The sequence below is a fragment of the Bolinopsis microptera genome, chromosome 5, assembly GCF_026151205.1.
Source record: "Bolinopsis microptera isolate Bmic1 chromosome 5, MBARI_Bmic_1.0, whole genome shotgun sequence".
Taxonomy (NCBI): Eukaryota; Metazoa; Ctenophora; class Tentaculata; order Lobata; family Bolinopsidae; genus Bolinopsis; species Bolinopsis microptera.
This window is the reverse complement of record NC_087076.1, coordinates 22,536,401-22,564,088: the sequence shown is the minus strand read 5'-3', so window position 1 is coordinate 22,564,088 and position 27,688 is coordinate 22,536,401. Positions and strand designations below refer to the sequence as shown.

General features: G+C 37.8%; 2 protein-coding genes across 3 annotated transcripts in view; one reads left to right on the top strand and one right to left on the bottom strand.

Moving 5' to 3' along the window:
• LOC134815229 (replication termination factor 2-like) overlaps positions 1 to 1,570 on the bottom strand; it is a 41,788-nt gene extending 40,218 nt beyond the window's left edge. For both annotated transcript variants that reach the window (XM_063823745.1, XM_063823744.1), the window contains exons 1-2: positions 1,407 to 1,570; positions 1,095 to 1,167 (exon numbers count right to left, since the gene is read on the bottom strand). In XM_063823745.1, the coding sequence (XP_063679815.1) occupies positions 1,095 to 1,167; positions 1,407 to 1,570 (237 nt within the window). The remainder of the gene's footprint in view (positions 1 to 1,094; positions 1,168 to 1,406) is intronic.
• LOC134815553 (cytoplasmic FMR1-interacting protein 2-like) overlaps positions 1 to 27,688 on the top strand; it is a 123,754-nt gene that overhangs the window by 74,103 nt on the left and 21,963 nt on the right. The window contains exons 2-17 of the mRNA XM_063824094.1: positions 12,744 to 13,012; positions 13,181 to 13,258; positions 14,727 to 14,891; positions 15,102 to 15,220; positions 16,599 to 16,686; positions 17,773 to 17,913; positions 18,154 to 18,288; positions 18,810 to 18,938; positions 19,202 to 19,297; positions 19,958 to 20,095; positions 21,120 to 21,248; positions 21,764 to 21,859; positions 23,039 to 23,157; positions 23,394 to 23,550; positions 24,084 to 24,193; positions 25,932 to 26,098. Of these exons, the coding sequence (XP_063680164.1) occupies positions 12,800 to 13,012; positions 13,181 to 13,258; positions 14,727 to 14,891; positions 15,102 to 15,220; positions 16,599 to 16,686; positions 17,773 to 17,913; positions 18,154 to 18,288; positions 18,810 to 18,938; positions 19,202 to 19,297; positions 19,958 to 20,095; positions 21,120 to 21,248; positions 21,764 to 21,859; positions 23,039 to 23,157; positions 23,394 to 23,550; positions 24,084 to 24,193; positions 25,932 to 26,098 (2,080 nt within the window). The 5' untranslated portion in view covers positions 12,744 to 12,799. The remainder of the gene's footprint in view (positions 1 to 12,743; positions 13,013 to 13,180; positions 13,259 to 14,726; positions 14,892 to 15,101; positions 15,221 to 16,598; positions 16,687 to 17,772; positions 17,914 to 18,153; positions 18,289 to 18,809; positions 18,939 to 19,201; positions 19,298 to 19,957; positions 20,096 to 21,119; positions 21,249 to 21,763; positions 21,860 to 23,038; positions 23,158 to 23,393; positions 23,551 to 24,083; positions 24,194 to 25,931; positions 26,099 to 27,688) is intronic.

Here is a 27,688-nt window from a genome sequence, read left to right as displayed (position 1 = left end):
TCTGAGAAATACTACTTGACTGCTCTTTAATTTATCAGTAGCAAATTTTTTCACATTCGTCATTGTTGCAGCATTTACCGATTGTTCTTCTTTCGGGGACAGAATTAGAATCTCGGGTGATGAAGGTTGTGTACGTGTTGGAGCAATTGGAACATGTGGTGGTTGAGCAGATGGTGTGGAACTGTTTGAGTCGGTAAACAAGCTGGAATAGAGAACGTCCTTTGTATGAGAAACAGTACCAGATTTTGTTACAACAGTGTTTACTTTATTGTCAATAACATCATTGATATTTTTCGTGAGGTCTTCTTTTAAAGATGAAAACTGTTCAGCAAATTGTTTCATAAAATCAACCTGATCTGAGGATCGCTCTTGAGCTCTCTCAGGTTTCTGGGACAGTTGTTCCTTCAGCAAGGTTTTAAGTTCAGACATCTCTTCCCTGAACTCCAAATTTATGGCATCTATTTTATTATCTAACAATCCTACCCGATCTACGGTAGTAGCAGCCCTCTTTTCCTCCTCAGCAGTACTACAATCATTACAGATAAATAGAAAGCGACCAAATCGTTTAGCATAAGATGAAGTGTTGTTCACAGCATGAGACAGGTGAGCAGTAAAAACCGTGGGCGCACTGACATTGCAAGTTTCATCACAGTTGATAGCATGAAAACTGTCCTTACACCAAAAACACTGTACAATGTCGGTACTTTTGACAACCTCATCATTCGAACAAGCTTTACATAAACCGTTGACGAGAAGATTCTTTGCAGAGTTATGAGCAGACTTTTCCATTGCAATTGTGTATTTGTACTTGTATAGATGTTCAAAGGTAAAGTACAAACACCGTGCAGTAGCAGTGCAGTGGCAGTTAAAATTTCCGATTAAACAGAGATAAGGGAGCTCTGTTTTTCAACACGTAACAAAACTACAAAACTGGTCAAATATATGTCAGATGTACGATGCTATTGTTTTTTTACAAACAGCAACATGTTACTAAAGAACATGATTTACTGTTAGCCTAGGTTACAGACGTGCATTGATCCGGAGTATCAGTAATCAGTATGTATTAGAAAATCAATCATTCAAATTGAACTTACACTTAATTTTTTGATGTGAGATTTTATGCTCTTGTCCAGTAAGGTTTCGATGACTGCTTCCTTATTGTAAAGCCTGAAAACAAAATTGAAATAAACATTATTTATCAATTTGTGAGATTCAAACACGAACGGTACAAATTTCAAAAATATGATGAACACCTTTGGTAATGCTACACAGTGGATTCAGCCAAGTTAAACGTCATCTAGTGCATTTAGGAAACTACACACTATCGTTCAACAACTAAATAATTTCAATAGTTTCAATGAATATTAATAAAGATTGTACTGAAGTGTGTGTAAAATTAGACATACCTCCCAAGTCTGCAAGACATGATTGGTTTAGCTAACGTTTGACCACTCAGTGCGCAATGTTGCCACTTTCCAACCATATGCTGGTCTTTATTCTTTACCTCTGCAGCCTTCTTCAACTTGACAAGTTCACATCTTGTGGGGATCGATCCACCATCTCCTCCCATCCTTTTCATTAGTAAGTTTAATTATACAGGGTGGGCCAAAAGTCAGTGTGCAAACGTTGGCCTTAATAGCTCAGTCACTGAGTGCCCAATTGAAATACTTCCTTCTGGTATGACTTAGTACCACCACTGGTTCGAGGAATTTGTCAACTCGAAAAATATTCGCGTTCATTTTTTTCAAATGGAGGTTCATTTTCACATTTATTTGATAGTTTGGATAGTCGGATCAAGCTAAATGTTATTGAATTGTGTTTGGCCATTCGAATTACGTTTGTCCTGAAAGAATTAGAACTGTAGCTTCTCAGATGACCGAGATATGAAGCATAACGAGTTTATTCATTACGTGTGATCAGGTGATTGGTTTACCTAATCACGTGATAACGTCCCTGTTAACTACCCCGTTAAACATTATGGGAATTGTTAAGGGTGCCCAATTAAGGTGTCGTGTCACGGTGTCACATAATCACCCAGTCAATTTTGTTAACGAGATACACAAAATGCTTGATAACTTCGTCATTTCTAATCCGTTTTGCCTCATGTTTTCAGATCATATGCAACATTTGATAATCTACCGTCTCTGAAAAAATTAGGCGTTCAGCATGTTCAGAGAAAACAATATAGGTGTTTTAATATTGAATGGGCGTGGTCTAAAATATTCGAATTTTCAAATTTTGACGACGGAATCCTCGAACCAGTAAGTACAGTATGCCATTTGCAAAGCAACAGCTCTCAAATATAAAACACGGCGGAGGTATAAGACCCAACGTTTGCACACTGACTTTTGGCCCACCCTGTAGGTTTAAATTAGTAGGAAAGAAAAATTTTTTAGGAAAGAAAAATTTTTATTTACCACAAATAATCAATACATAATGTTATATTCATAAATAAATTCAAATTTCAATTTCAAACACATATACAGTACGCCGCGCACACAGCCACAATTTAAAATTGTTCAGAAATTCGTAGGTCAGCTGTAGGCGCCGCGCACAGGATCTATTTAATTGTTAACTTACAATTACATGTCACATTTCTTAATTACTAGAGCCAAAATTTCAGAAGCAAAATAATTTAAAAGATATTTCTGTCGTTCACGCAGTACAGGCCGTGAGCACTGCGATCAAATTATGCTACAAATGTAGCTTAATTCGTTAACTCAACTCATCTGGTCTGCATCATGGAGGTCATCTCACTAAAATGCTATTATTCACAAAGACCACCAGTAACACAAGACCCTGCTGACACAACTTAGAAGGGGCGTGCACCAAATCGTCTTTTGGATCTGGGACAATCTTGAAAAAACATGCCACTGGCAAGATCAACGTAAACATACTGTAAACATTAGACTACAAAAGCTATTTTGTTGCCTACCTTAGTTCATATATTAATGGCAGGTAAAAACATGGTGGTTTTTCCGAAAATTATCATGCCATATACCCAGTCGATCTCCAAAAATTGACTAGGCAGGTTTTATTATACGGTAGCGGATAAAAATAAAAATATGGTGAAATTTCCGAAAAACCACCAAATTTAAACCGCCATAATTAAACAAACTAAGGTAACTCACCAACTTTTGAATACAAATGTTTCGAAAAATATACAGATAATTTGAGCAATGTTCTAGCTATAAGGAAAGGCACCCTTGAAAAATGAATAAACCAATACAATACTTAAGCTCTTTGACTACTCCTACAAGATTAGCCTTGCTAAAAGTCGCCTGAAAAAGGCACTTCTAAAGCTGCAACATGCTTATAATGATTCGGCATGGACCACAAGCGATTATGACATAATGCAGCTGTCATTTGAAAACAATCCCCTTCATCAAATTTAATCCAGTGATCTCGGCCCACAGGCTCCTCCTATTAAACAATTTTGATTTTTGTAAATGTGTGCTGACTCCACCACCTATGTATTTAACCTAATATTTAGTGTATTACAGGTAGAAATTGACTTAGGTAGGTATTTTTCTCTTAGGTAGATATTAAGAATTTGGATAATTTCTTAATTGTATGACTATTTCCATTACTGAGACGTTTTTAATATTTAATTTAGGAGGGTTTTTGAAATTTTTATAGGACTGGTTCACAGAGTGAACAGATTCCAGATTTATATATTTTTAAACTGATATTTAATAAATGATTAAAAGAACAAATTTTAAAGTTGCCATTAGATCCAAAAATACACCCATTATGCTCACTTAAAAACAACTCTAAATCAGTAGGCTGTCACTCTATTAATGCACCACACCGCTACCTCCACTGCACTAATAGTTATACAATAAATTCTACAATCCTAATTTTGTGTCGTGATGGAGACCGGTGTTCATACAAAACATTTACTAGGTTGCCGTTTGGTGTGAGCAATAGCGAACAGCACGCACACTCCTTTGCCCCGTCAACCTATATCTAATCTATTTAAAGAGTGACAACCATACTGCACATTGAATTAGGATTCCGTTAAATATCAAATTGATTTATTGTAAACTTGTTTAATCTGTAATAAATGGCATAAAATTGAAATTTTTGTTTAACTGAAATTTTTGTTTAACTGAATAGATAAAATGTTGTAAAAATGGTACACATTTTAAAAACCGGGGTACAAAATATGAAACAAGAAATTTCAATGAAACAAGAAATTTAATTTTAGCACATTTTTACAGAATGTAAAACAATTCAGAATAAAACAAATATTCAGAATAAAACAAATATTAAAATATAATGCCCATTTGGTGTATGACTTTTTCTCCTTGACTGCCAGTTTGGTTTAAGAAGGACAGGTAACTAACAAGGCAAGGAATGCGCATGCCTGAAAGCTTTTGCACACACCGAAACGTTAGTTCAGTAATATATAAACTTGCAATAGATTATTATAGTCACCTTGAAAGCACTGAAAACGAACTACTCTGTGCTGCATTTCACAAGCAGATCATGCTGGGCTTTCCAGTGGCGTAACGTTGCCAGTTGGCGCCCCCCTGCCGAAAAAAGCGCCCCCCTGTTGGCGCCCCCTCCCCTTTTGGTGCCCCTCCCTAAAATTGAACAAATTAGGTGATTTTAAAGAATACGCCGGTAATCGAAATTGTCCCACATTCAAACGACGATTTGGCGCCCCCTAAGACGGCGCCCCCCCCCCCCCCCCCCTGCACAGCGGGGTCAGCAGGGCCTTTCGTTACGCCACTGGGGCTTTCCTTGGTATATCAATGTATACCTGATGTTCGAAAAAGCTTGACAAGGTTTCGTATCAGCTGCCACAACCTCTATATCGAAAGGGGCAGATATGAAACCCCCTTGTAGCAAGGGAAGAACGTTGGTGCATAATAATAATAATTCTATACAGTTACATAATTGAAACAATTATGGCCCCTTATTGTGGGCAGAGTATGTGTCTTTATTGAATTGTCCTGATATAAATTTATCTAAGTGACTGCATTAAAATAATTTAAGGTGAGTTCTCTTAATCGGGGAAAATGGGTTCGGAAAAGCCATTATTGGCACTCGAGTCCTTGATCTTGCCGATGGTGCACCATGGGCCTTTTGAGCTGCCGTCCTTCAGCTTCTGTCAATTGAAATTACTTTTAATCCAAGTTTATGGTTATCTATGATATGCATAATCTGTAATAAAGATCAAAATATTTCACATAGCCATGTGTCTACGCGTACTGCGTGACGCGCTTCTTTCACAAGTAGAATAGAACTTTGCCGCCTTCGGCGGTCGCGCGCTACTGCAAGCGAAAGGGCTCTGGTTAGAGCAATCAAAATATTGTTGATGAAAACTGGCCACGGGCCTAAATATTACATATAGATCAAAATTCAAATTTGTATTCCTTGCACTCAGACAACAGTTTGTCATACCGCCGAATTTTTATTCGGGCTGAGTGAATCACGACTTCCATCGCATTAAAAAAAGTGTGGATACTTGTTGAAAGTTATTGTGCGCGTGACCATGCCATGCACGTAATCTTGTATAATCAATTGCGGCCTTGGAAAAAAACATGCACAATAACTACCAATTGAAAAATGACGTATACGTTAAAATAGCCCGAGGGTTCAAATAGCCAAACTATTGTGACATTAAATTTGTTTCACTAAATTTGTTTTACTGCAAAATATTTTAGCACGCGCGTTGCGCAACCCAATTTTTATTTAGCAATATTAAAGTTTGGTTTTGTTTTATAAGCATTGTAATATTATATTTTTGCCATTATTTTTTAACTTGATGTCATATATTTAAAAAGAAGCAAATTTGTATCGATAATCTGGAATTATTGTTTTTATTCACAAATACACGAAAAATCAAAATTTAAGTTGCGCCGCGAATATTTGTTGTAATTTTATTCTGAAAATTGAAAATCGAGCGCTGCATGAAAATTTGTCAAATTTCGGCTTTATCAGGATTAAAACAAAAATTTTAATCGGTGTCCACGAAATTTTGTGTTGTAAGTGATGCACAAACGTCCGATAGCCCTTCCTTTAAATATTTTTAATCAGATCTCGGATTGGTGGCCTCATGGTTAGAGCGTCCGTTTTCTGAGCAAGAGGTCCGTGTTTGAATCACTTAATCTAGGGAGTTAGCTAAAGAAACCACTGAATTCAAAGAAAATTACACATGCGCATCCGTGTAATATCTTTTCAGTTGACTCAGCCGAATGGTCGGAAAACTGTGATTGGGAAACCGTAATTAATGTAAGTAAGTAAGTAAGTAAGTAAAGATTATGACATAACATCATCACAAGTGTCTACAAAATATCATTGCACTAAATAAAAAAATAATTCAAATAAATATATTTTTCCATCAACATTAATAATTTATCAAATTCAATTTTATTAATAAATAAAATCTAATACATTATCTATAAATAATTCATTAATACTTCCCAGTGGAATAAAGATTTATAAAACGCTTCTTTGCCACAAAAGGATGAAACCACAGATATTCATTATGTGTCTCCTTATTGCTTAAATAACTGGGTCCTTCAATTTTCCCTAAAACTTCATTCGAAACATTCCAAAAATAAAAATCATTTACACTGTTTTTAGAAATCATTTCTTTTTTAAATCCTTCCAATCTAACTTTAAAGCTTAAAACTGTCGAGCAGTTCTTGACATCTGAAGGGAGTTTGTTCCAGTAAGGAATGACTCGCTCCGGAAGAAAAGAAGACTGGAGATTCTTAACTTTAGTTACACTCTTATTACACCTATTGGTTGAAACTAGATTAAGACCAGATCTGCTCATTCTGAACAAACCCGATCCATATTCAGTCAAACCACTAGTTACTTTAAAAGCTTCGATAAGGTCCCCACGTATTCGCCGCTCTGCCAGCGTTGTCAAATTGAGGATATCCAGTCTGCAGCTGTATGGAAGAGTACCCACCTCATCAATAAGACGGGTAAACCGCCTCTGGACGCTCTCTAGCTCCAAAACAGTCCCCCAACTTCCATGAGCCGCAACTGGATTCCACAATTGGACACAATACTCAAGATGAGGTCTTATCAAAGCTTTATAAATAGCTATCATTACAACCTTTTCTCTAATAATTAAGTTCCTTACAATCCAGCAGATCATACGATTTGCTTTAGAAAGAGAAAAGACAATTTTTTTTTTTGAGAAAAGACAATTTTATTATTTATCACCAATTCAATACATAATCAATAAATATATATCCGAATAAATTTGATTAAAAATTAAATGATACAAGTATGCTAGCAGCTAGCGCGCTTATATTTGATAAATATTCACGCTGTTAAAATGGGTTTTACCACACCGCCACTCACATTAGCACAGTTGGTGAACGGACCCAGGCGCTGTTAAGCTTTTATGAGCCCTGGTTGACTGCTGAGAGTGGCGAAGGGGCTGATATTAATTTTATCTTAGTTTAACCTAGATTCCAATAAAATTTTAGTTTTGTGTTATAATTATATGATTTTTATGCGATATTTAAGTTACAGCTGCTCGCAATACATTATTGCTTAAAAATTGTTAAATATGCTCGCTATACGCTTAATTTTAGATACCGTATGTATATATACATATCAGCTCATAATACCAAATAACAATAATAAATAAATTAAAAGCATTGAAGAGGTCCAAAACCAATTCAAGCATGACACAAAGTTGAATACATTTTCATCGGAAGCTGCAAGCTTATTAACGTTTGATTCCGTACGTTCATGATCCGTTATTATGCATTCACCTTCAGGCGGTGTCGACGGATCATGCGAAAAGGGTTTTTGACAGGCTGTGCCCTTACCATAATTAAACTGAACCATTGCCTGATACGATGTAAACAAGAGTGTTGGATAGGTGAGCCGCGCAAGCGCTCGCGCGCGCATTTGTGTCGCTCTGACAAATAGCACTTGAATAATTTAGCTACCAAGACGTAAATCGCGCGTTACGTAAAGTATTATTTTTCCCTTCGGATAAAGTGAACGTTACACCCGCGTGTAACCTGCTTTAATGTTTTGTGTGCATGTGTGGTGGAGTGAGTGTATAATGTAATGATTGAATGAATCTTTTTTCTTTTGTGGTGCATATATGATGTGAGTGACAGGTGTAAAATCTAAAATATATAAATATAAATGGGGGTCTTTTCATAGGAAAGTGTTGAAGTTTAAGTCCTGCCAGTTAATATTGTCAGGTTGGTGTTGAGCCTTCATGATAGAAAGCTTCAATCGGGATCAATCGGGAAATACATGCTTTTATCTGTTCATTCCAAAGCAAGGAGCTATGGGTAATAACCCCCAAATCTTTTTCCTGTGCAGATACTTCTAGTTCTACTCCATTTACAATATAATTCGAGTTAGGATTATTATTCAGATTAATATGGACTACTTTACACTTGGCAGGATTGAAGTTTAAGTGCCAAATACTCTCCCAAATTTCGAGTTCTAAAATATCATCAGATACACTTCTATGGTTAGCTGCATTACAAACTAACTTGAGATCATCTGCAAATAATTTAATCTTATTTTTAACATTGTCAGGTAAATCGTTTATATAAAGAATAAATAGCAAAGGACCCAATACTGACCCCTGGGGAACACCAGATAACACGTGTTTCACCTCAGACCATTGTCCTTCTACACAAACCCTCATGGTTCTGTCTGTCAGAAAGTCTTTTATAACATCTAAAACTTTTCCCTTGACCCCAAACCCCTCCAATTTAGATAGAAGTCTAAAGTGGGGGACTGTGTCAAAGGCCTTACTAAAGTCAAAATACAAAAGATCGACAGGAGCACCTTCGTCTAAAATATCAAGAATATTATTAAATGTCTCTAAGAGATTAGATAGACAAGATTTACCCTTCACAAATCCATGCTGATGCTTTGAAATTCGTTCTTCTAAAAATGTTAATAAATGTGCCCTCACCAACTTTTCATACACTTTGCACAAAATACAAGTTAATGAGACAGGTCTATAATTTAAGGGATCAGATTTAACACCCTTTTTGAATAATGCTACAACAGATGCTGTCTTCCAAATGTCAGGCAGGACTCCTGTTTCTGAACACTTAATAAATAATTTAGTTACAGCTTCAACAAACTTTTCATCGTATGCTAAGGATTTCAACAACTTTGGATGAACGCCATCCGGACCAGAACTCTTAAAAACATTAAGCTTTAAAAGCTGCTTCTTGATATCAGAACTGCTAATTTCCATATCATCAATAACCTCTTTGTTATAACTCTCATTTTGGGGAAGAGGGCCAGGTGGTTCACGCACAAACACAGAACTAAAGGCACTAGCAAGTACCTCAGCTGACTCAGATGAACTATCTGTGCGTGTACCATCTCCTCTATCTAAAGAAACAACACTTGACTTAACTTGACGTTTATTACGCAAATACGAGTAAAAAGATTTACAATTCTGTTTTAAATTAGATGTAATCTTCTTTTCATAATTTACTTTAGCTTTAATTTCTGCCACCTCAAAAATATGCTGCTTGCTATTTGCACAGCTAAAGTTAATATCCGAAGGATTAATATCAAATTCAGCCCATGCTTTATCCTTGTTCTTCCTCATTCTTTTAAGTGAAGTTGTACTCCATGGCAACTTGACAGGTCTGTTGTCGAGATAAACCGAAGCAGCTGGGACAGCTGCAGCAACAGACTCCAATTTACCATGTAGTTCAACCCACATATCTTGAACATTATTTGTACAACTATAATCCCAGTCAATATTATTCATACTAAAGTTAAATAACTCTTCTGAGGAAATCTTACCCCAAATAGGCTTTAAAATCTTTTGTTTGGGACTTTTGTTAGTATTGGGCGAAACAACCAGTTCGACTAGTATCCCAACATGATCACTTTTGCCAAGCGGAGAAACGATCTTACAACCGTTGACAAGAGCATCATTTGTATACAAAACCTGATCAAGAAGACTCTCCTGGAGAGTATCTTTCACAAGCCGTCTTCTGGTTGTTTCGTTAGTAAAGTACCACGTCAAACCACTGTCGTTAAATAAATCAATATACTTTTGTTGAATCATTAAAACCTGATTCTTACTAGAAATACCACTATTTACACTACCAGTTTCCCAAGATACATTAGGTAGGTTAAAATCTCCAATGATAATGGTTTCAAAAACATTCTTTTCACTAGATATGTTCTTGATGCAAGATAATAACATATTATTCTGCTTTAAATTCAAAGAAGTAGACCTATAAATACAACAAATACTAATCAATCCACCAGAGGTATTGACATTAATAGCTAAAGAGTCTGGTGCTTTTAAAAATGAGCTCACTAATGAAGCATTACAACTGTTTTTAATATAAATAATAGAACCTCCACCTCCACTTATGTTGCTAGTGGAGTTATCGATTTTAAAATCTCTGTCTTTTCTAAACATACTAAAACCTTCAATAAAAATTTCAGCATCTAAAATATCACTATTAAAATGAGTTTCTGTAATGCAGATTACATGAATGGATTTATAAACTGATAGAATACATTTTAGTTCATCAATTTTATTAAATAGTCCATTAGCATTAGTATAAAAAATATTCATGGGCTGACTACATTCTTTATCACTGCTATTTACTTCTTCTCCACCTTCTTCTCTGTCTTTTCCTTCTCTGCTTCTTCCCGCCTCTTCTTCCTCTCTTCTCTGGCTAAAAAACGGATCTCTCGGTCTGCTCTGCAGAGATCCAAATTTATCCAGTATGATGACTCTTTCCAGCCCTTGCCATGGTTGGAATAATAGTTAACTGACTCCTCATCAGCTGTCTGGATGATCAATGGCCGACAGGAGTCTGGCTTACCTGGATCCACTTTACCTGCACGATGGCAACTGATAAAGTCACTTTTTTCAATCTTTAGTGTCTCCTTGCAGAAATTCGAGTCCTCTTCCTGGCGTAGCTTGGAGTTAGCTTTCTTGCTCTCTGGTACATTCAAAACACACAGATTGAGCTTCCTTAAATTTTGCTCATATGCATCAGTGTGCATCTTTGTCTGAACTTTACTGACAACACTTTGTGAAGCTTGCTGTAAGCTCATTTCTTCCATAACTTTCTTCTGACTATTTGCAGTAACATCAGCGAAGGACTGGAAAGCCTGGTTCACTATCTTTGATATTTCTTTAGGTTTTTCAGACTCAAAGTTAGTTGGAATGTTCTCGTTCACTGCGTTCTCGTTCACTGCGTGAAGACCTCATCCCTCAGAAGACGAACTTTGAGGTCTCCTAAATTTGTTTATTATATACATTTAATGATATTTTACTGTTTTATACAATTTTACGGACGAAATAATCCGGGGGGGGGGGGGGGGGGGGGGGGGGGGGGGGGGGGACTCCCAACCCACCGTTTCGTCGGGTAGTTGATGCACCGTTCACAAGCTAGAGCCAATTTGGTCTACTTGCTGTGAGATGTCTTTTTTAAGGGGAATTAGTTTCATGTAAATCATGCGGTTCGCTGTTAGGCAGTTCTCTATCATGAAGCAATTTGTGATCCTGCAGGGTTATTTAGAGTGCAAATTAGCGACGTAAGTAATAATAATAATAATATATATTTATTTGTATACCGCTTAGGTCGTATTAGGTATCATTTACAGCTGAGCATAAGGGTTAAATTTAAATTATTTAACCTTTTGGTGCTGTATAAAAATAACATTAATTTATTATTATTATTATTATAAGCGATCAAAGTCCAAAAAAATGGGGTTGATACTGGCCAACAAAGCGAGCCAACACATTAGTTTTCAGCGAGGGCGCCAACAGGCAACGTTATGCCACTGGAAGGCACCCTTGATATGAGTATGGCAGTAGGGGATAGGAAGCGAGATCTTAATGTCACTAAGCTGCTACTTGCTCTTTAACAACATTGTAAACTAAAATCATAGTAGTTAAAGAAAGCACACTAAGACTCATGGTGAAATGGATGAGTGTCTGTAATTATAGAGACATTAGCACTGCAGAAGTCTGTGGTACCAGACATCATCAGGAGGAACACACATATATCTAATTGCTCATATTTAATGCTGAAAAATGGAGTCGAAAGACGACATAGTAAACTTGTAAATCACCCCTGAAAAAAAGAAAAATGTGTTCTACATGCTGGATTGTTTAATTGATAGATGTGAATTCTGTTGGAGTGGCGAGGCATATTATTTGCCATGGGATATTAAAATTAACAGATCAGCTTCAACTATTGACCAATAAAACCTCATAATCACTGTCATATGTCAATTAAATTGTTGTTTTTTTTTCTTATAGTGTGCTTTATAGAGTACATGAACTGAGGGTGTTAATTTGAACACAGGTTGTGAGCTTGGCTGCACATTTCCTCATTGAGAAGGATGGAAAGTGACTATATAGAAGATAAACTGTGGGCTAAAGGGGACTTTATTGCATTATAAGCACCACAGTGTCGGCATAATGTAGTGTTATGACATTTGTTTGTTATTTTCTTCTGTTAATTTATATTTTCTACATAAGCTTACTTTAAATATTGTATTGTATCATTAAGATTTGTTCAATGTTGGTTATCAAATTTAGATTAATAAAATATAGATCTTAGTGTTATACTTCACTGTAGTTCGATTAATGTATTCAATTACGACTACAGACCAATTTTAAAATTTAGCTGTCCTAGTGCAGTACATAATTAAACCCAGATAATTTGAAATAGTATTTTTAACAACATGAAAATTTCTATTTTATTGAATTAAATATTATTTACTCTCAGAATGGTTAACTCAAAGTGGCAAGCTTATTAGATAGTTCTTCCACACACCCAGAGCAATGGATTTTAATGTGGCCATCGACGAAGCTCTGAAAAATGTCAACCAGCTGGAGCGACTTGGCAAGAGGCTGACAGATGAGCAGCCCTTCATAGAAGCTTTTCCAGCTTCAGTTACTTACACTGTTAATCTGGACACTAACTTTGAGGACAGGGAGGCGTTCGTTACGGGCTTCTCAAAGTATCTCGAAGAAGCAACTGTTCAATCTGATTTGGTAAGATTTGGATTATTAATTGTTTTATTTATTATTGCAATTTGCTTACTAATTAATTAATTAATTACTTTTACTTTGTAAATAAAGTGTGTTCCCTTATAGCATAGGAAGATGTAACCAGAATTATAAGTTAAATGAATACCTTCTCTTAATTATAATTCTCTTCAGAACCTGCTTCTGGAGGAGGGAGAGAAACATGCTGTTATGTTGTACACTTGGAGATGCATATCTAAAGCTATTCCATCGGTTAGTCGTACCTTTTTCTAGAGTTATTTGTTATGAATATTAATGAAAGTTCACAACTCTAGTTCACCGTATAATGCTATTCCTAGTTCTCCGTTATCTGTAACCAATACATTCCTTGTAATAATTGGATTATATTTACTGTATAATTATGTTACTACTGTATAGTTGTGTAAGCTGTTATGATCTTATTACCAAGTGCCTCGTCGGTAATAAGATAATCGTATTCAGTCTCTTGTCAGAAACTCAAAATAATGTCCATGTATTGTAAACATAATATAATCCATGTGTTACAAGTAACTGTTATTAATTAATTAATTAAAGTTAATTATTATTACACTCACTTTCCATCATTCTGTAGATAAGATAAATTGTCAGGTTTGTATTTGAGTTTACGTTTTTAGTCAACCACACTGTACAACTGTCTCTAGTAACTTATGTAAATACTGTACTAGTCAACTGATCATACGGAAGCTAGATAATTAGCAGGCGTGCTAACATAACCGCAATAAAGTTACATATTGTGACAGGGCCTGAGTAACATGTCCATCTGTCACTAGTAACATGTCCATCTGTCACTAGTAACATGTACATCTGTCACTAGGCCACTAGCTATTGAATAAATGTAGCTGACTGATGGTGTGGTAGTTAAAGTAGGTTTATTAAGTTATGTAGCAACTAGCAAATAAAGAGGTGGGGATTGTTAGTGTGGGGGGGGGGGGGGGTAGTGTCAAGCAGCATGTTGTTAACTACGTTCCCGTAGGAGGCATATCATTGCCTCAACCCATAACTATAGTAGAATATAATGACTGGCAAATAGGTGCCTTATCCTTAGAATAACCGCGGGATCTTTAAAACCAGAATTAGTCTGAAAGAGGCCACTAAAACATAATGTTTAGTAAATTCCCCTAGCATGTCACATTAACACAACCATTAATATAGCACCCCCCACATTAACAATTTAACACAGTACCGTTACAGGTGAAGGATGATAGCACCCCCCCCCCGCCCTCATTAACACAGTACCGTTACAGGTGAAGGATGATAGCACCCCCCCCCCCCGCCCTCATTAACACAGTACCGTTACAGGTGAAGGATGATAGCACCCCCCCCCCCCTTAACACAGTACCGTTACAGGTGAAGGATGATAGCACCCCCCCCCCCCCCCCCCCCCCCCGTAACACAGTACCGTTACAGTGAAGGATGATAGCACCCCCCCCCCCCCCCCCCCCCCCCCCCCCTTAACACAGTACCGTTACAGGTGAAGGATGATAGCACCCCCGCCCCCCATTAACACAGTACCGTTACAGGTGAAGGATGATAGCACCCCCCCCCCCCCCTTAACACAGTACCGTTACAGGTGAAGGATGATAGCACCCCCCCCCCCCCCCCCCCCCCCTTAACACAGTACCGTTACAGGTGAAGGATGATAGCACCCCCCCCCCCCCCCATTAACACAGTACCGTTACAGGTGAAGGATGATAGCGATCCCCGGAGAATGGAAATATACGAGAAGACTATACAGGTTATGGAACGTGAGATTGGTAAACTTATTGAGTTTTACTACTTCTTCGATCGTGCTAAAGACAAGTTCTGCCAGGAGATTACTAACCTTTGTCATCCTCAAAAAATAAAGGTCGGGTATTAATTAGCGGTTATTAATTAGCGGTTATTAATTAGCGGGTATTAATTAGCGGTTATTAATTAGCGGTTATTAATTAGCGGGTATTAATTAAAGTTCATGAAATCGTAAAGTTTCACGTTTATAATCAGATTGCACAATGTACATCTAAATATGATATATTTGCGCCGTTTTAACACAGCATTTAACTGTAACACTCCGCAGGACTTTATATCAGAAACACATCTTGTTACGCTGGGTCAGCTTATCAATATGTTTGCTGTGCTGGATCAACTGAAGGATATTAAAGCTTCTATATCCAACGACTTTACCCACTACAAGAGGTGGGTGTTACAGTCAAATAACACTGTTACACTGTTACTAGTTACACTGTTACAGTCAAATAACACTGTTACTAGTTACACTGTTACACTGTTACTAGTTACACTGTTACAGTCAAATAACACTGTTACTAGTTACACTGGTTACACTGTTACTAGTTACACTAGTTACAGTCAAATAACACTGTTACACTGTTACTAGTTACACTAGTTACACTAGTTACAGTCAAATAACACTGTTACACTGTTACTAGTTACACTAGTTACACCTGTTACAGTCAAATAACACTGTTACACTGTTACTAGTTACACTAGTTACACCTGTTACAGTCAAATAACACTGTTACACTGTTACTAGTTACACTAGTTACACCTGTTACAGTCAAATAACACTGTTACACTGTTACTAGTTACACTAGTTACACCTGTTACAGTCAAATAACACTGTTACACTGTTACTAGTTACACTAGTTACACCTGTTACAGTCAAATAACACTGTTACACTGTTACACTGTTACACTGTTACTAGTTACACTGTTGCTAGTTACACTGTCACTAGTTACAGTCAAATAACACTGTCACTAGTTACACTAGTTACACTAGTTACACTGGTTACACTAGTTACACTGTTACTAGTTACACTAGTTACACTGTTACACTAGTTACACTAGTTACACTGGTTACACTGTTACTAGTTACACTGGTTACACTGTTACTAGTTACACTGGTTACACTGTTACTAGTTACACTAGTTACACTGTTACACTTAAATTAATCACTTTAATTGTGGGCTAGTTTGCTCGTCACAAGTGTGGCATAAACAATGATAAACATTAGCCGATCTAAAATAGCAATGTATAATGTACAGTGTTTACAGTGTAAACAGTGTGTATTATAGTGTATATAGTGTTTACAGTGTAAACAGTATGTATAGTGTAAACAGTGTGTAGTGTGTATAGTATGTTTAATGTAGTGTGTACTGTAAACACTGTCACTTATAATACATGTTATTTTATCTTCCTACTAGTAGTAATAATGTTAATGTAGCAATTACTGTATTACAGCATAATGTCATGAAGGATACATGGTGAGGTGGACTATACGGGATTTGCAAGTTTCATGCTAACTTTAACTGCAATATTGCAATTTTAGTTTTAAATACAATGAAACCTTAGAATAACATACATAACTTCAGGATTGTGTATAGTGTAGTGTGTGTAGTGTGTATAATGTATATAATAACTTCAGGATTGTGTATAGTGTAGTGTGTGTAGTGTGTATAATGTATATAACTTCAGGATTGTGTATAATGTAGTGTGTATAATGTATATAACTTCAGGATTGTGTATAATGTAGTGTGTATAATGTATATAACTTCAGGATTGACTCACTGCTGGGGAAGCAAGGGATGAACGAAGATAGGAACATGTTGTATCAACAACTAACCATGTTCCTTGCTGGACGCAGGGTAAGTCTAGTTACTACTAATTACCACTAGTTACCACTAGTTACCACTAGTTACCATAGTTACCACTACTCCACTAGTTACCACTAGTTACCACTAATTACCACTAGTTACCACTAGTTACCACTAGTTACCATAGTTACCACTAGTAACCAAAGTTACCACTACTCCACTAGTTACCACTAGTTACCACTAGTTACCACTAGTTACCACTAGTTACCACTAGTTACCACTAGTTACCACTAGTTACCACTAGTTACCACTCGTTACCACTCGTTACCACTAGTTACCACTAGTTACCATAGTTACCACTACTCCACTAGTTACCACTAGTTACCACTACTCCCCTAGTTACCACTAGTTACCACTAGTTACCACTACTCCCCTAGTTACCACTAGTTACCACTAGTTACCACTGGTTACCACTCGTTACCACTAGTTACCACTAGTTACCATAGTTACCACTACTCCACTAGTTACCACTAGTTACCACTACTCCCCTAGTTACCACTAGTTACCACTAGTTACCACTAGTTACCACTACTCCCCTAGTTACCACTAGTTACCACTAGTTACCACTACTCCCCTAGTTACCACTAGTTACCACTAGTTACCACTACTCCACTAGTTACCATTACTCCACTAGTTACCACTAGTTACCACTACTTCACTAGTTACCACTAGTTACCACTAGTTACCACTAGTTACCACTAGTTACCACTAGTTACCACTAGTTACCATAGTTACAAGTTCATACTGTTTGGGAGGTGAACTGTGTTTGTCTTGACACGTGACAGTGATGCTGGACGCTGATTGGTTAATAACTGCAATTTGATCCCAAAACTCAATACCATCGAATTCTGCACAAATGTACAATGTATAGGTATACAAATGTTGAGTAGGTGGCGATGACAGTTGATAGGAAGCCCCGCTGTATAGAATTATATATACCCGGCTGAAATTTAAATTGTACATCTATGTAATGTGTGTAAATGATTTACTATTTTGAATATCACTAGGCCCCACCCCCCTCTTCTGTAATCTCGTTATTTCTATCTATTAATAGATAATGACAATGATTTGTTGCAGGTTATTATGGATGCACTGTTCACGAAACTTTCTACGATCGAAAACTTTGAGGAAGTATTAGCAGAAATAGTAAATACAGCCGCAAGAAGATTCGAGATGAAATGCTACATGACACCCAAGGAAAAGCACATGCTGTTAAAGGTATGGGTAGTATGTACGATGGGTTATTTCATAATGACCCGTGTTCTGAAAAGTTGAAATCTACTTACCAGATCCGATTGGCACATTCTTACCACATTTTCTTGGTAGTTTGTGTAACGCGCGAAGACATTTATGTGTTGAAGAAGTGTGTGGATTGAAAGTTGCACGCGCGCGCGCCATCTCTTGCATTTGTTTACATTGTGAGATCATGTGTTTTTGACCCCTCCCGTTTTCAACAAGGTAGTAGCATTCGGTTTATTCCTGATCGACGGACCAGCAAATAAAAGTAGGGGTGAGAAAAAGGGGCCATCTTCAAGACTGCTAAAAATGAACGATAGAAGTCTGAGTATTCAAAGATTTGATCGTCTTTTCAAGGTGAGTCTCTTGTTTCTTTGATTTAAAGATAATATTCACCATTTATTGATCCGCAAAGCGAACAGCGAACATCTATACTATTCTACTAAATAGTTAGGAAACAATTTGTTTTGACAGAAAAGAATTTCGATATGTTTGTAAAAATACAAAATATGTACAAATATAGTTCGGCAATTCAAGTGTGACCTTTATAATAAACAACAGTAGTTTCGCGTCCATAAAGATTTTATAATTTATTATATAACTTTGTAGTAATACATGAATTAAGTATATTCCCAAAAAAAAACAGCAAAGGAAAATATCTACCCTGTGTTTATGTATCTCAAAGTGAGGGGATCCTCACTTTGCCAATGCCACATAACGAGGGAATAACCGGCGTGATTGAGCTACCCGAATTATGTAAGGTAGATCTGCGATTTGGGGGGTGTCCGAGATCAATTTCAACACTTTTTGATTTGTGATAGAGCTGCTGGAGTGATGAATACGAACAAGTAGAAAAAACGGATAAAAATACTTTTCAGACTCTACCTGTGGTCCCCCTGTACGGAGACATGCACATAAACGTGTACCTGTGCCCACGCGACCAGAGATTCACAAGCTACGAGTTGGACCCGGGTAAATGGACCTGTGTTAACAAGGACGTAGTCAAGGTTGGTGGAATGTTTTGTCTTGTTGTGATCTTGTGAGAAATGGTTACTACCAAATAACAAAGTACTAAGTCAGAAGACATGCAATGTTTCCTGTTACTATAAATTATCATTTAATTATATGCCTCAAGAACCCAAGTATTATTATATATATTATATAACAGCTATAATAAAGATCTAAATATATATAATGTTTCCGTTTATTTGTACAATCTTCAGAGTCTCTGAAATGAAAACTAATTAATTTTACATTTTACATTTTACAGGTATCAACAACACAGTTTAATATAGTAAACAAGTTGCAAATAATGAGACAGGAATACGAGAGGATAACAGCTGAACTTATGAACATCAACGGATCGGTAATTAACATTCAGTAGTAATTAACATTCAGTAGTAATTAACATTCAGTAGTTAACTAGTAGTCTGTTTTACGCGGTAAATTTTGGATCTCTACTCTCAATAACACTTTCAATAACACTTTCAATAACACTTTCAATAACACTTTCAATAACACTTTCAATAACACTCTCAATAACACTTTCAATAACACTTTATATAATATTTTTAATTTCTATGATTAAAACGAACTGCTAAGGGGGGACGGGGGTTGTTACCATGGTTACTGCTAAGGGGGGTTGTTACCATGGTTACTGCTAAGGGGGGTTGCATTGTTACCATGGTTACTTCTAAGGGGGGTTGTTACCATGGTTACTGCTAAGGGGGTTGTTACCATGGTTACTGCTAAGGGGGGTTGTTACCATGGTTACTGCTAAGGGGGGTTGCATTGTTACCATGGTTACTTCTAAGGGGGGGTTGTTACCATGGTTACTGCTAAGGGGGGTTGTTACCATGGTTACTGCTAAGAGGGGTTGTTACCATGGTTACTGCTAAGGGGGGTTGTTACCATGGTTACTGCTAAGGGGGGTTGTTACCATGGTTACTGCTAAAGGGGACTTAACGTTAATGTTCAACTCGCCCCTAAAAATAATAGTCCCCACAACAAATCCCCACAATTTCAGTACAAGAACCAGTTCAATATCTCGGAAGGAGAGGGAGTTACACAAAACACTTCCGCCCCTCAGTTTATGGAGGTGTTCGAGCTGGCGAAGCGCGGCATTCAGTTCCTGTGCGAGTGCAGTGCTACTCTCATGGAACTGGTACGTTTTGGCATTTTGCCTAGTTTGCCTATTTTGGCATTTTGCCAAGACATTTGTTTAAAATGTAATCACCAAAGAGCTGAACTAGTGGTTGAAGGATGGAAGACGTGCAAGTAGATGTACAATGTTACCATGACAACACAAGTAGATGCAAGTAGATGTACAATGTTACCATGACAACACAAGTAGATGTACAATGTTACCATGACAACACAAGTAGATGTACAATGTTACCATGACAACACAAGTAGATGCAAGTAGATGTACAAAGTTACCATGACAACACAAGTAGATGCAAGTAGATGTACAATGTTACCATGACAACACAAGTAGATGTACAGTGTTACCATGACAACACAAGTAGATGTACAATGTTACCATGACAACACAAGTAGATGTACAATGTTACCATGACAACACAAGTAGATGTACAATGTTACCATGACAACACAAGTAGATGTACAATACACAATGTTACCATGACAACGCAAGTAGATGTACAATGTTACCATGACAACACAAGTAGATGTACAATGTTACCATGACAACACAAGTAGATGTACAATGTTACCATGATAACACAAGTAGATGTACAATGTTACCATGACAACACAAGTAGATGTACAATGTTACCATGATAACACAAGTAGATGTACAATGTTACCATGACAACACAAGTAGATGTACAATATACAATGTTACCATGACAACGCAAGTAGATGTACAATGTTACCATGACAACACAAGTAGATGTACAATGTTAACATGACAACACAAGTAGATGTACAATGTTACCATGACAACACAAGTAGATTTACAATGTTACCATGACAACACAAGTAGATTTACAATGTTACCATGACAACACAAGTAGATTTACAATGTTACCATGACAACACAAGTAGATTTACAATGTTACCATGACAACACAAGTAGATGTACAATTACATTGATTTTAACGATTTCAGACAACTTGTTTATCAAATCATAATGCGGTATTATTTTTATGATTTCACAATTTCAGTACGTTTGGAAACTGTCCAACCCCCGTGACAAGCGAGAACTGGAAGTGCAACTAAAAAACAATCTTCTGAATGAAGAATCTGAGGGACCCATCGAGGAAAAGGACTTTGATATCGCTCACTACGAACGGGTATGTTACCATGGTTACCACTAGTTACCACTAGTTACCACTAGTTACCACTACTTTATATCTCATTCATAGCTTTGTTTGTTCATATCTCATTCATAGCTTTGTTTGTTCATATCTCATTCATAGATTTGTTTGTTCATATCTCATTCATAGCTTTGTTTGTTCATATCTCATTCATAGCTTTGTTTGTTCATATTTCATTTATAGCTTTGTTTGTTCATATCTCATTCATAGCTTTGTTTGTTCATATCTCATTCATAGCTTTGTTTGTTCATATCTCATTCATAGCTTTGTTTGTTCATATCTCATTCATAGCTTTGTTTGTTCATATCTCATTCATAGCTTTGTTTGTTCATATCTCATTCATAGCTTTGTTTGTTCATATCTCATTCATAGCTTTGTTTATATAAAAAGATAAAATTTGGATTATTCATTTTTCTTAGAGTCTAATTACTGTATAATGTTTTACTCCAAAACAATAATTACATAAAATAATGTGCTTTTACAATTTCCAGGCTACGAAATACAACTACACGCCAGAGGAGAAGTCTGCGTTTGTAGAAGTTATCTCTATTATTAAGTCAACAGCTGCCCTCATGAAGCGAATGGAGGTTTGTTAACTCACGCTCCAACTATCATTAAATAATGTTGTTACCATGGTTACTAATGTTGTTACCATGGTTACTAATGTTGTTACCATGGTTATTAATGTTGTTACCATGGTTACTAATGTTGTTACCATGGTTAATCATGTTGTTACCATGGTTAATCATGTTGTTACCATGGTTACTAATGTTGTACCATGGTTATTAATGTTGTTACCCTGGTTACTCATGTTGTTACCCTGGTTACTAATGTTGTTACCATGGTCACTAATGTTGTTACCATGGTTACTAATGTTGTTACCATGGTTATTAATGTTGTTACCATGGTTACTTCTGTTGTACCATGGTTACTAATGTTGTTACCATGGTTACTAATGTTGTACCATGGTTATTAATGTTGTTACCATGGTTATTAATGTTGTTACCATGGTTACTAATGTTGTTACCATGGTTACTAATGTTGTTACCATGGTTACTAATGTTGTTACCATGGTTATTAATGTTGTTACCATGGTTACTAATGTTGTTACCATGGTTACTAATGTTGTTACCATGGTTATTAATGTTGTTACCATGGTTACTAATGTTGTTACCATGGTTACTAATGTTGTACCATGGTTATTAATGTTGTTACCATGGTTATTAATGTTGTTACCATGGTTACTAATGTTGTACCATGGTTACTAATGTTGTACCATGGTTACTCATGTTGTACCATGGTTACTCATGTTGTTACCCTGGTTACTAATGTTGTTACCATGGTTACTAATGTTGTTACCCTGGTTACTAATGTTGTTACCCTGGTTACTAATGTTGTTACCATGGTTACTCATGTTGTACCATGGTTACTCATGTTGTTACCCTGGTTACTAATGTTCTAATGTTGTAATGTAGGTTTGTTAATACTGATAATTCTTATCTCACGCCCAACTATCATTAAACCCCTAATTGGATGAGCTAAACTTATGATTCTCAGTGTCACTCACTCTAGGGAGTAGCTAAGTATCCATTGGATCTATGCGATCACCTCGGTCTACTCAGCCGAATGGTAGGAAACTAGATGAGGAGGGGTGCCTGCTAAAAGATGAAGAATCTTCTTAGGATACCCCTTCAGTACATCTACATTGTAGTTTACTGTAAACATAGTACTATTAACTATTAACTATTAACTATTGACTATCTCAGGTAGTGTTTAGCGAGGGTATAGCCCGCTGTGTGCACCTTGAGGTCCAGGACTTTGTCCAGCGGCGACTCAGAGACTTGCTACGGTTCTCTGTCAAGAAGAAGAAACAGATAATCAGAACGTAAGTTCAACCGAGTTAAACATCGCTGTTTCATAGTTTACATTTCAACACAAATTTGGGGGTGCAATTATTTATTCTGCCGTTTTCTGATAAAAGAGCTTAAAGACCACTATACAATACGAGGTTTTCCAGCACTTCTGACACATTTTTGACAAATATTGGCATTTGCCAGGGTGGTGACGGTATATCCTTCATCTCTTCATGTTGTTACTCCTTTATAAACCAATGTGTTTCAGGGTGGTGACGGCCATTAGGGAAACATGTGCTGACTGGATAAACAACAAGGAGGACCCTAACGACCCCGCTATAAAGGGAGAAAAGGACCCTAAGACCGGGCACAAAGTCCGGATTAAGAACAGAGCATGTGGGCTGTCGAGCACACAGTTGTACATGGTGAGGACTATCTCGGGGCAGTATTTATTAGTATTGTATATAATAGATATAGTATTTATTAGTCGCATTGTTGTAATAGTTCTGGCGCAAAATGTGTAGTGTTCCTCACTCACTCACTTCCTGGTTATTGTGATAAGTTAGGTGTTCCTCACTCACTTCCTGGTTATTAAAATGTGTAGTTTCCTCACTCACTTCCTGGTTATTAAAATGTGTAGTGTTCCTCACTCACTTCCTGGTTATTAAAATGTGTAGTGTTCCTCACTCACTTCCTGGTTATTAAAATGTGTAGTGTTCCTCACTCACTTCCTGGTTATTAAAATGTGTAGTGTTCCTCACTCACTTCCTGGTTATTAAAATGTGTTGTGTTCCTCACTCACTTCCTGGTTATCAGGATAAGTTAGGTGTTCCTGGTTATCAGGATAAGGAAGTGTTCTTCGTTTCAATGTAACAACATCGTATTCATGATCTCAAATTATTTGTAGTTGAAAGTATTAAAAGAGTTGTTACCATGGTTACTAATGTTTAAAACTCAGGTGAGGACGATGGTAGAGAGTCTTATCTCCAACAAGGCTGCTAACAAGAAGACTATGAAGAAGGAGATGGACACTCAGCATTACACTGAACTGGACAAGTTCTATTCTAGGTTTGTGGGGAAATACTAAATAGTGACATTCTTTGCACGACATTCTTCTAATAGTGAAATTCTTCCCACGATTTTCATAATTTTCTTTTCGTTAGCTAGGTATGGGGTACAAGACTTTATGGAAGACAAGACAACAAATACTGGACGCTCACTTTTTGATTCCTAAAATCTTTCATAGTACAAATATTGGATACCCCTACTCGTTAACTCTATACTCGCGACTCACACACACACATCTTGTAACTCTACAACATTAGTAACCATGGTAACAACATTAGTAACCATGGTAACAACATTAGTAACCATGGTAACAACATTAGTAACCATGGTAACAACATTAGTAACCATGGTAACAACATTAGTAACCATGGTAACAACATTAGTAACCATGGTAACAACATTAGTAACCATGGTAACAACATTAGTAACCATGGTAACAACATTAGTAACCATGGTAACAACATTAGTAACCATGGTTACAACATTAGTAACCATGGTAACAACATTAGTAACCATGGTAACAACATTAGTAACCATGGTAACAACATTAGTAACCATGGTAACAACATTAGTAACCATGGTAACAACATTAGTAACCATGGTAACAACATTAGTAACCATGGTAACAACATTAGTAACCATGGTAACAACATTAGTAACCATGGTAACAACATTAGTAACCATGGTTACAACATTAGTAACTCTACATACCTGGTCAGGTAACCATGGTAACAACATTAGTAACTCTACATACCTGGTCAGGTAACCATGGTAACAACATTAGTAACCATGGTAACAACATTAGTAACCATGGTAACAACATTAGTAACCATGGTTACAACATTAGTAACTCTACATACCTGGTCAGGTAACCATGGTAACAACATTAGTAACTCTACATACCTGGTCAGGTAACCATGGTTACAACATTAGTAACTCTACATTCCTGGTCAGGTAACCATGGTAACAACATTAGTAACCATGGTAACAACATTAGTAACCATGGTAACAACATTAGTAACCATGGTAACAACATTAGTAACCATGGTAACAACATTAGTAACCATGGTAACAACATTAGTAACCATGGTAACAACATTAGTAACCATGGTAACAACATTAGTAACCATGGTAACAACATTAGTAACCATGGTAACAACATTAGTAACCATGGTTACAACATTAGTAACTCTACATACCTGGTCAGGTAACCATGGTAACAACATTAGTAACTCTACATACCTGGTCAGGTAACCATGGTAACAACATTAGTAACCATGGTTACAACATTAGTAACCATGGTAACAACATTAGTAACTCTACATACCTGGTCAGGTAACCATGGTAACAACATTAGTAACCATGGTTACAACATTAGTAACCATGGTAACAACATTAGTAACCATGGTTACAACATTAGTAACTCTACATACCTGGTCAGGTAACCATGGTAACAACATTAGTAACTCTACATACCTGGTCAGGTAACCATGGTAACAACATTAGTAACCATGGTTACAACATTAGTAACCATGGTAACAACATTAGTAACTCTACATACCTGGTCAGGTAACCATGGTAACAACATTAGTAACCATGGTTACAACATTAGTAACCATGGTAACAACATTAGTAACCATGGTTACAACATTAGTAACCATGGTAACAACATTAGTAACCATGGTAACAACATTAGTAACCATGGTAACAACATTAGTAACTCTACATACCTGGTCAGGTCATATTTCTACAAAGACCTGCTGAACTTTGGGACAGTGCTGAGCGACTGTTCGGACTTGCCTCAGTTCTGGTACCGGGAGTTCTACCTGCAGCTGGAGGATAAGATACAGTTTCCTATCGAGATGAGCATGCCATGGATCCTCACTAGTCACATACTTGAAATGGGTTAGTAACCATAGTAACCGTTAACTAATCTGTAGTTAGAAACTAATACATTACATGGGGGGGGGGGGGGGGGGGGCTCATGTTTTTTTGTCCGTTTTTGTCCGTTTGGCAGCTATATTTTCAAAACGGACAAAAAATAAAGCGGACAAAAACGGACAAAAACGGACAAAAAATAACAAAAATTGAAATAACATTTAGATGCTTCCTCCTCCTCCTCCTCCTCCTCCTCTTCCACCTTCTCCTCCTCCTCCTCCTCAGCCATCGTCCTCAGCCATCCTCCTCAGTCCTCCTCAGTCCTCCTCAGTCCTCCTCCTCTGCAGTCCTCATCATCCTCCTCAGTCCTCCTCCTCCTGGGTCCTCCTCCTCCTCTTCATCCTCCTCCTCTTCCTCCTCAGTCCTCAGTCCTTCTCCTCAGTCCTCCTCCTCATCCTTTTCGTCAGTACTCCTCCTCCTCAGTCCTCCCCCAGTCCCCCTCCTCCTTCTATTCAGTCCTCCTCCTCCTCCTCCTCAGTTCTCCTCCTTCTCATTCCTCCTTCTGAGTCCTCCTCATTCCTCCTTCTGAGTCCTCCTCCTCCTCTTTCTCCTGAGTCCTCCTCCTGGGTCCTCTTTCTCCTCTTCCTTTTCAGTCCTCCTCCTCCCTCTCAGTCATCCTCCTCAGTCATCCTCCTCAGCCATCCTCCTCAGCCATCCTCTTCAGCGATCCTCCTCAGTACTCCTCAGTCCTCCTCCTTCTCAGTCCTCCTCAATCCTCCTCCTCAGTCATCCTTCTCCTCCTCCTCCTCAGGGGGGATCCTGTTTTTTATCCGTTTTTTCCGTTCGGAACCCTATATTATCAAAACGGACAAAAAATAGAGCGGACAAAAACGGACAAAAAATAACAAAAATGGAAATAATATTTAGATGCTTCCTCCTCCTCCTCAGTCTTCCTCAGTCATCCTCCTCCTCCTCCTGAGTCCTCCTCCTGGGTCCTCCTCCTGGGACCTCCTCCTCTTGGGTCCACCTCCTCTTCATCCTCCTCCTCTTCCTCCTCAGTCCTCAGTTCTCCTCCTCAGCTCAGTCCTCCTTCTCAGTCCTCCTCCTCATCCTTTTCCTCAGTCCTCCTCCTCAGTCCTGCCCAGTCCCCCTCCTCCTCCTATTCACTCCTCCTCCTCCTCCTCCTCCTCTTCCTCCTCCTCCTCCTCAGTCCTCCTCCTCCTCAGTCCTCCTCCTTCTCAGTCCTCCTCCTCCTCCTCAGTCCTCCTCCTCAGTCATCCTCCTCAGTCCTTCTCCTCCTCAGTCTTCCTCATATTCCTCAGTCCTCCCCCAGTCACCCTCCTCCTCAGTCCTCCCCCAGTCACCCTCCTCCTCATCCTCATCCTCCTCATCAGTCCTCCTTCGCCTTCTCAGTCCTCCTCTTCAGTCCTCCTCCTCCTTTTCCTGGTTCCTCCTCCTCAGTCCGCATTCTCCTCCTCAGTCCTTCTCAGTCCTTTCCCCAGTCACTCTCCTCCTCATCCTCCTCATCAGTCCTCCTTCTCCTTAGTCCTCCTCCTCAATCCTCCTCCTCCTCCTCCTGGGTTCTCCTCCTGGATCCCTCTTCTCCTCCTCAGTCCT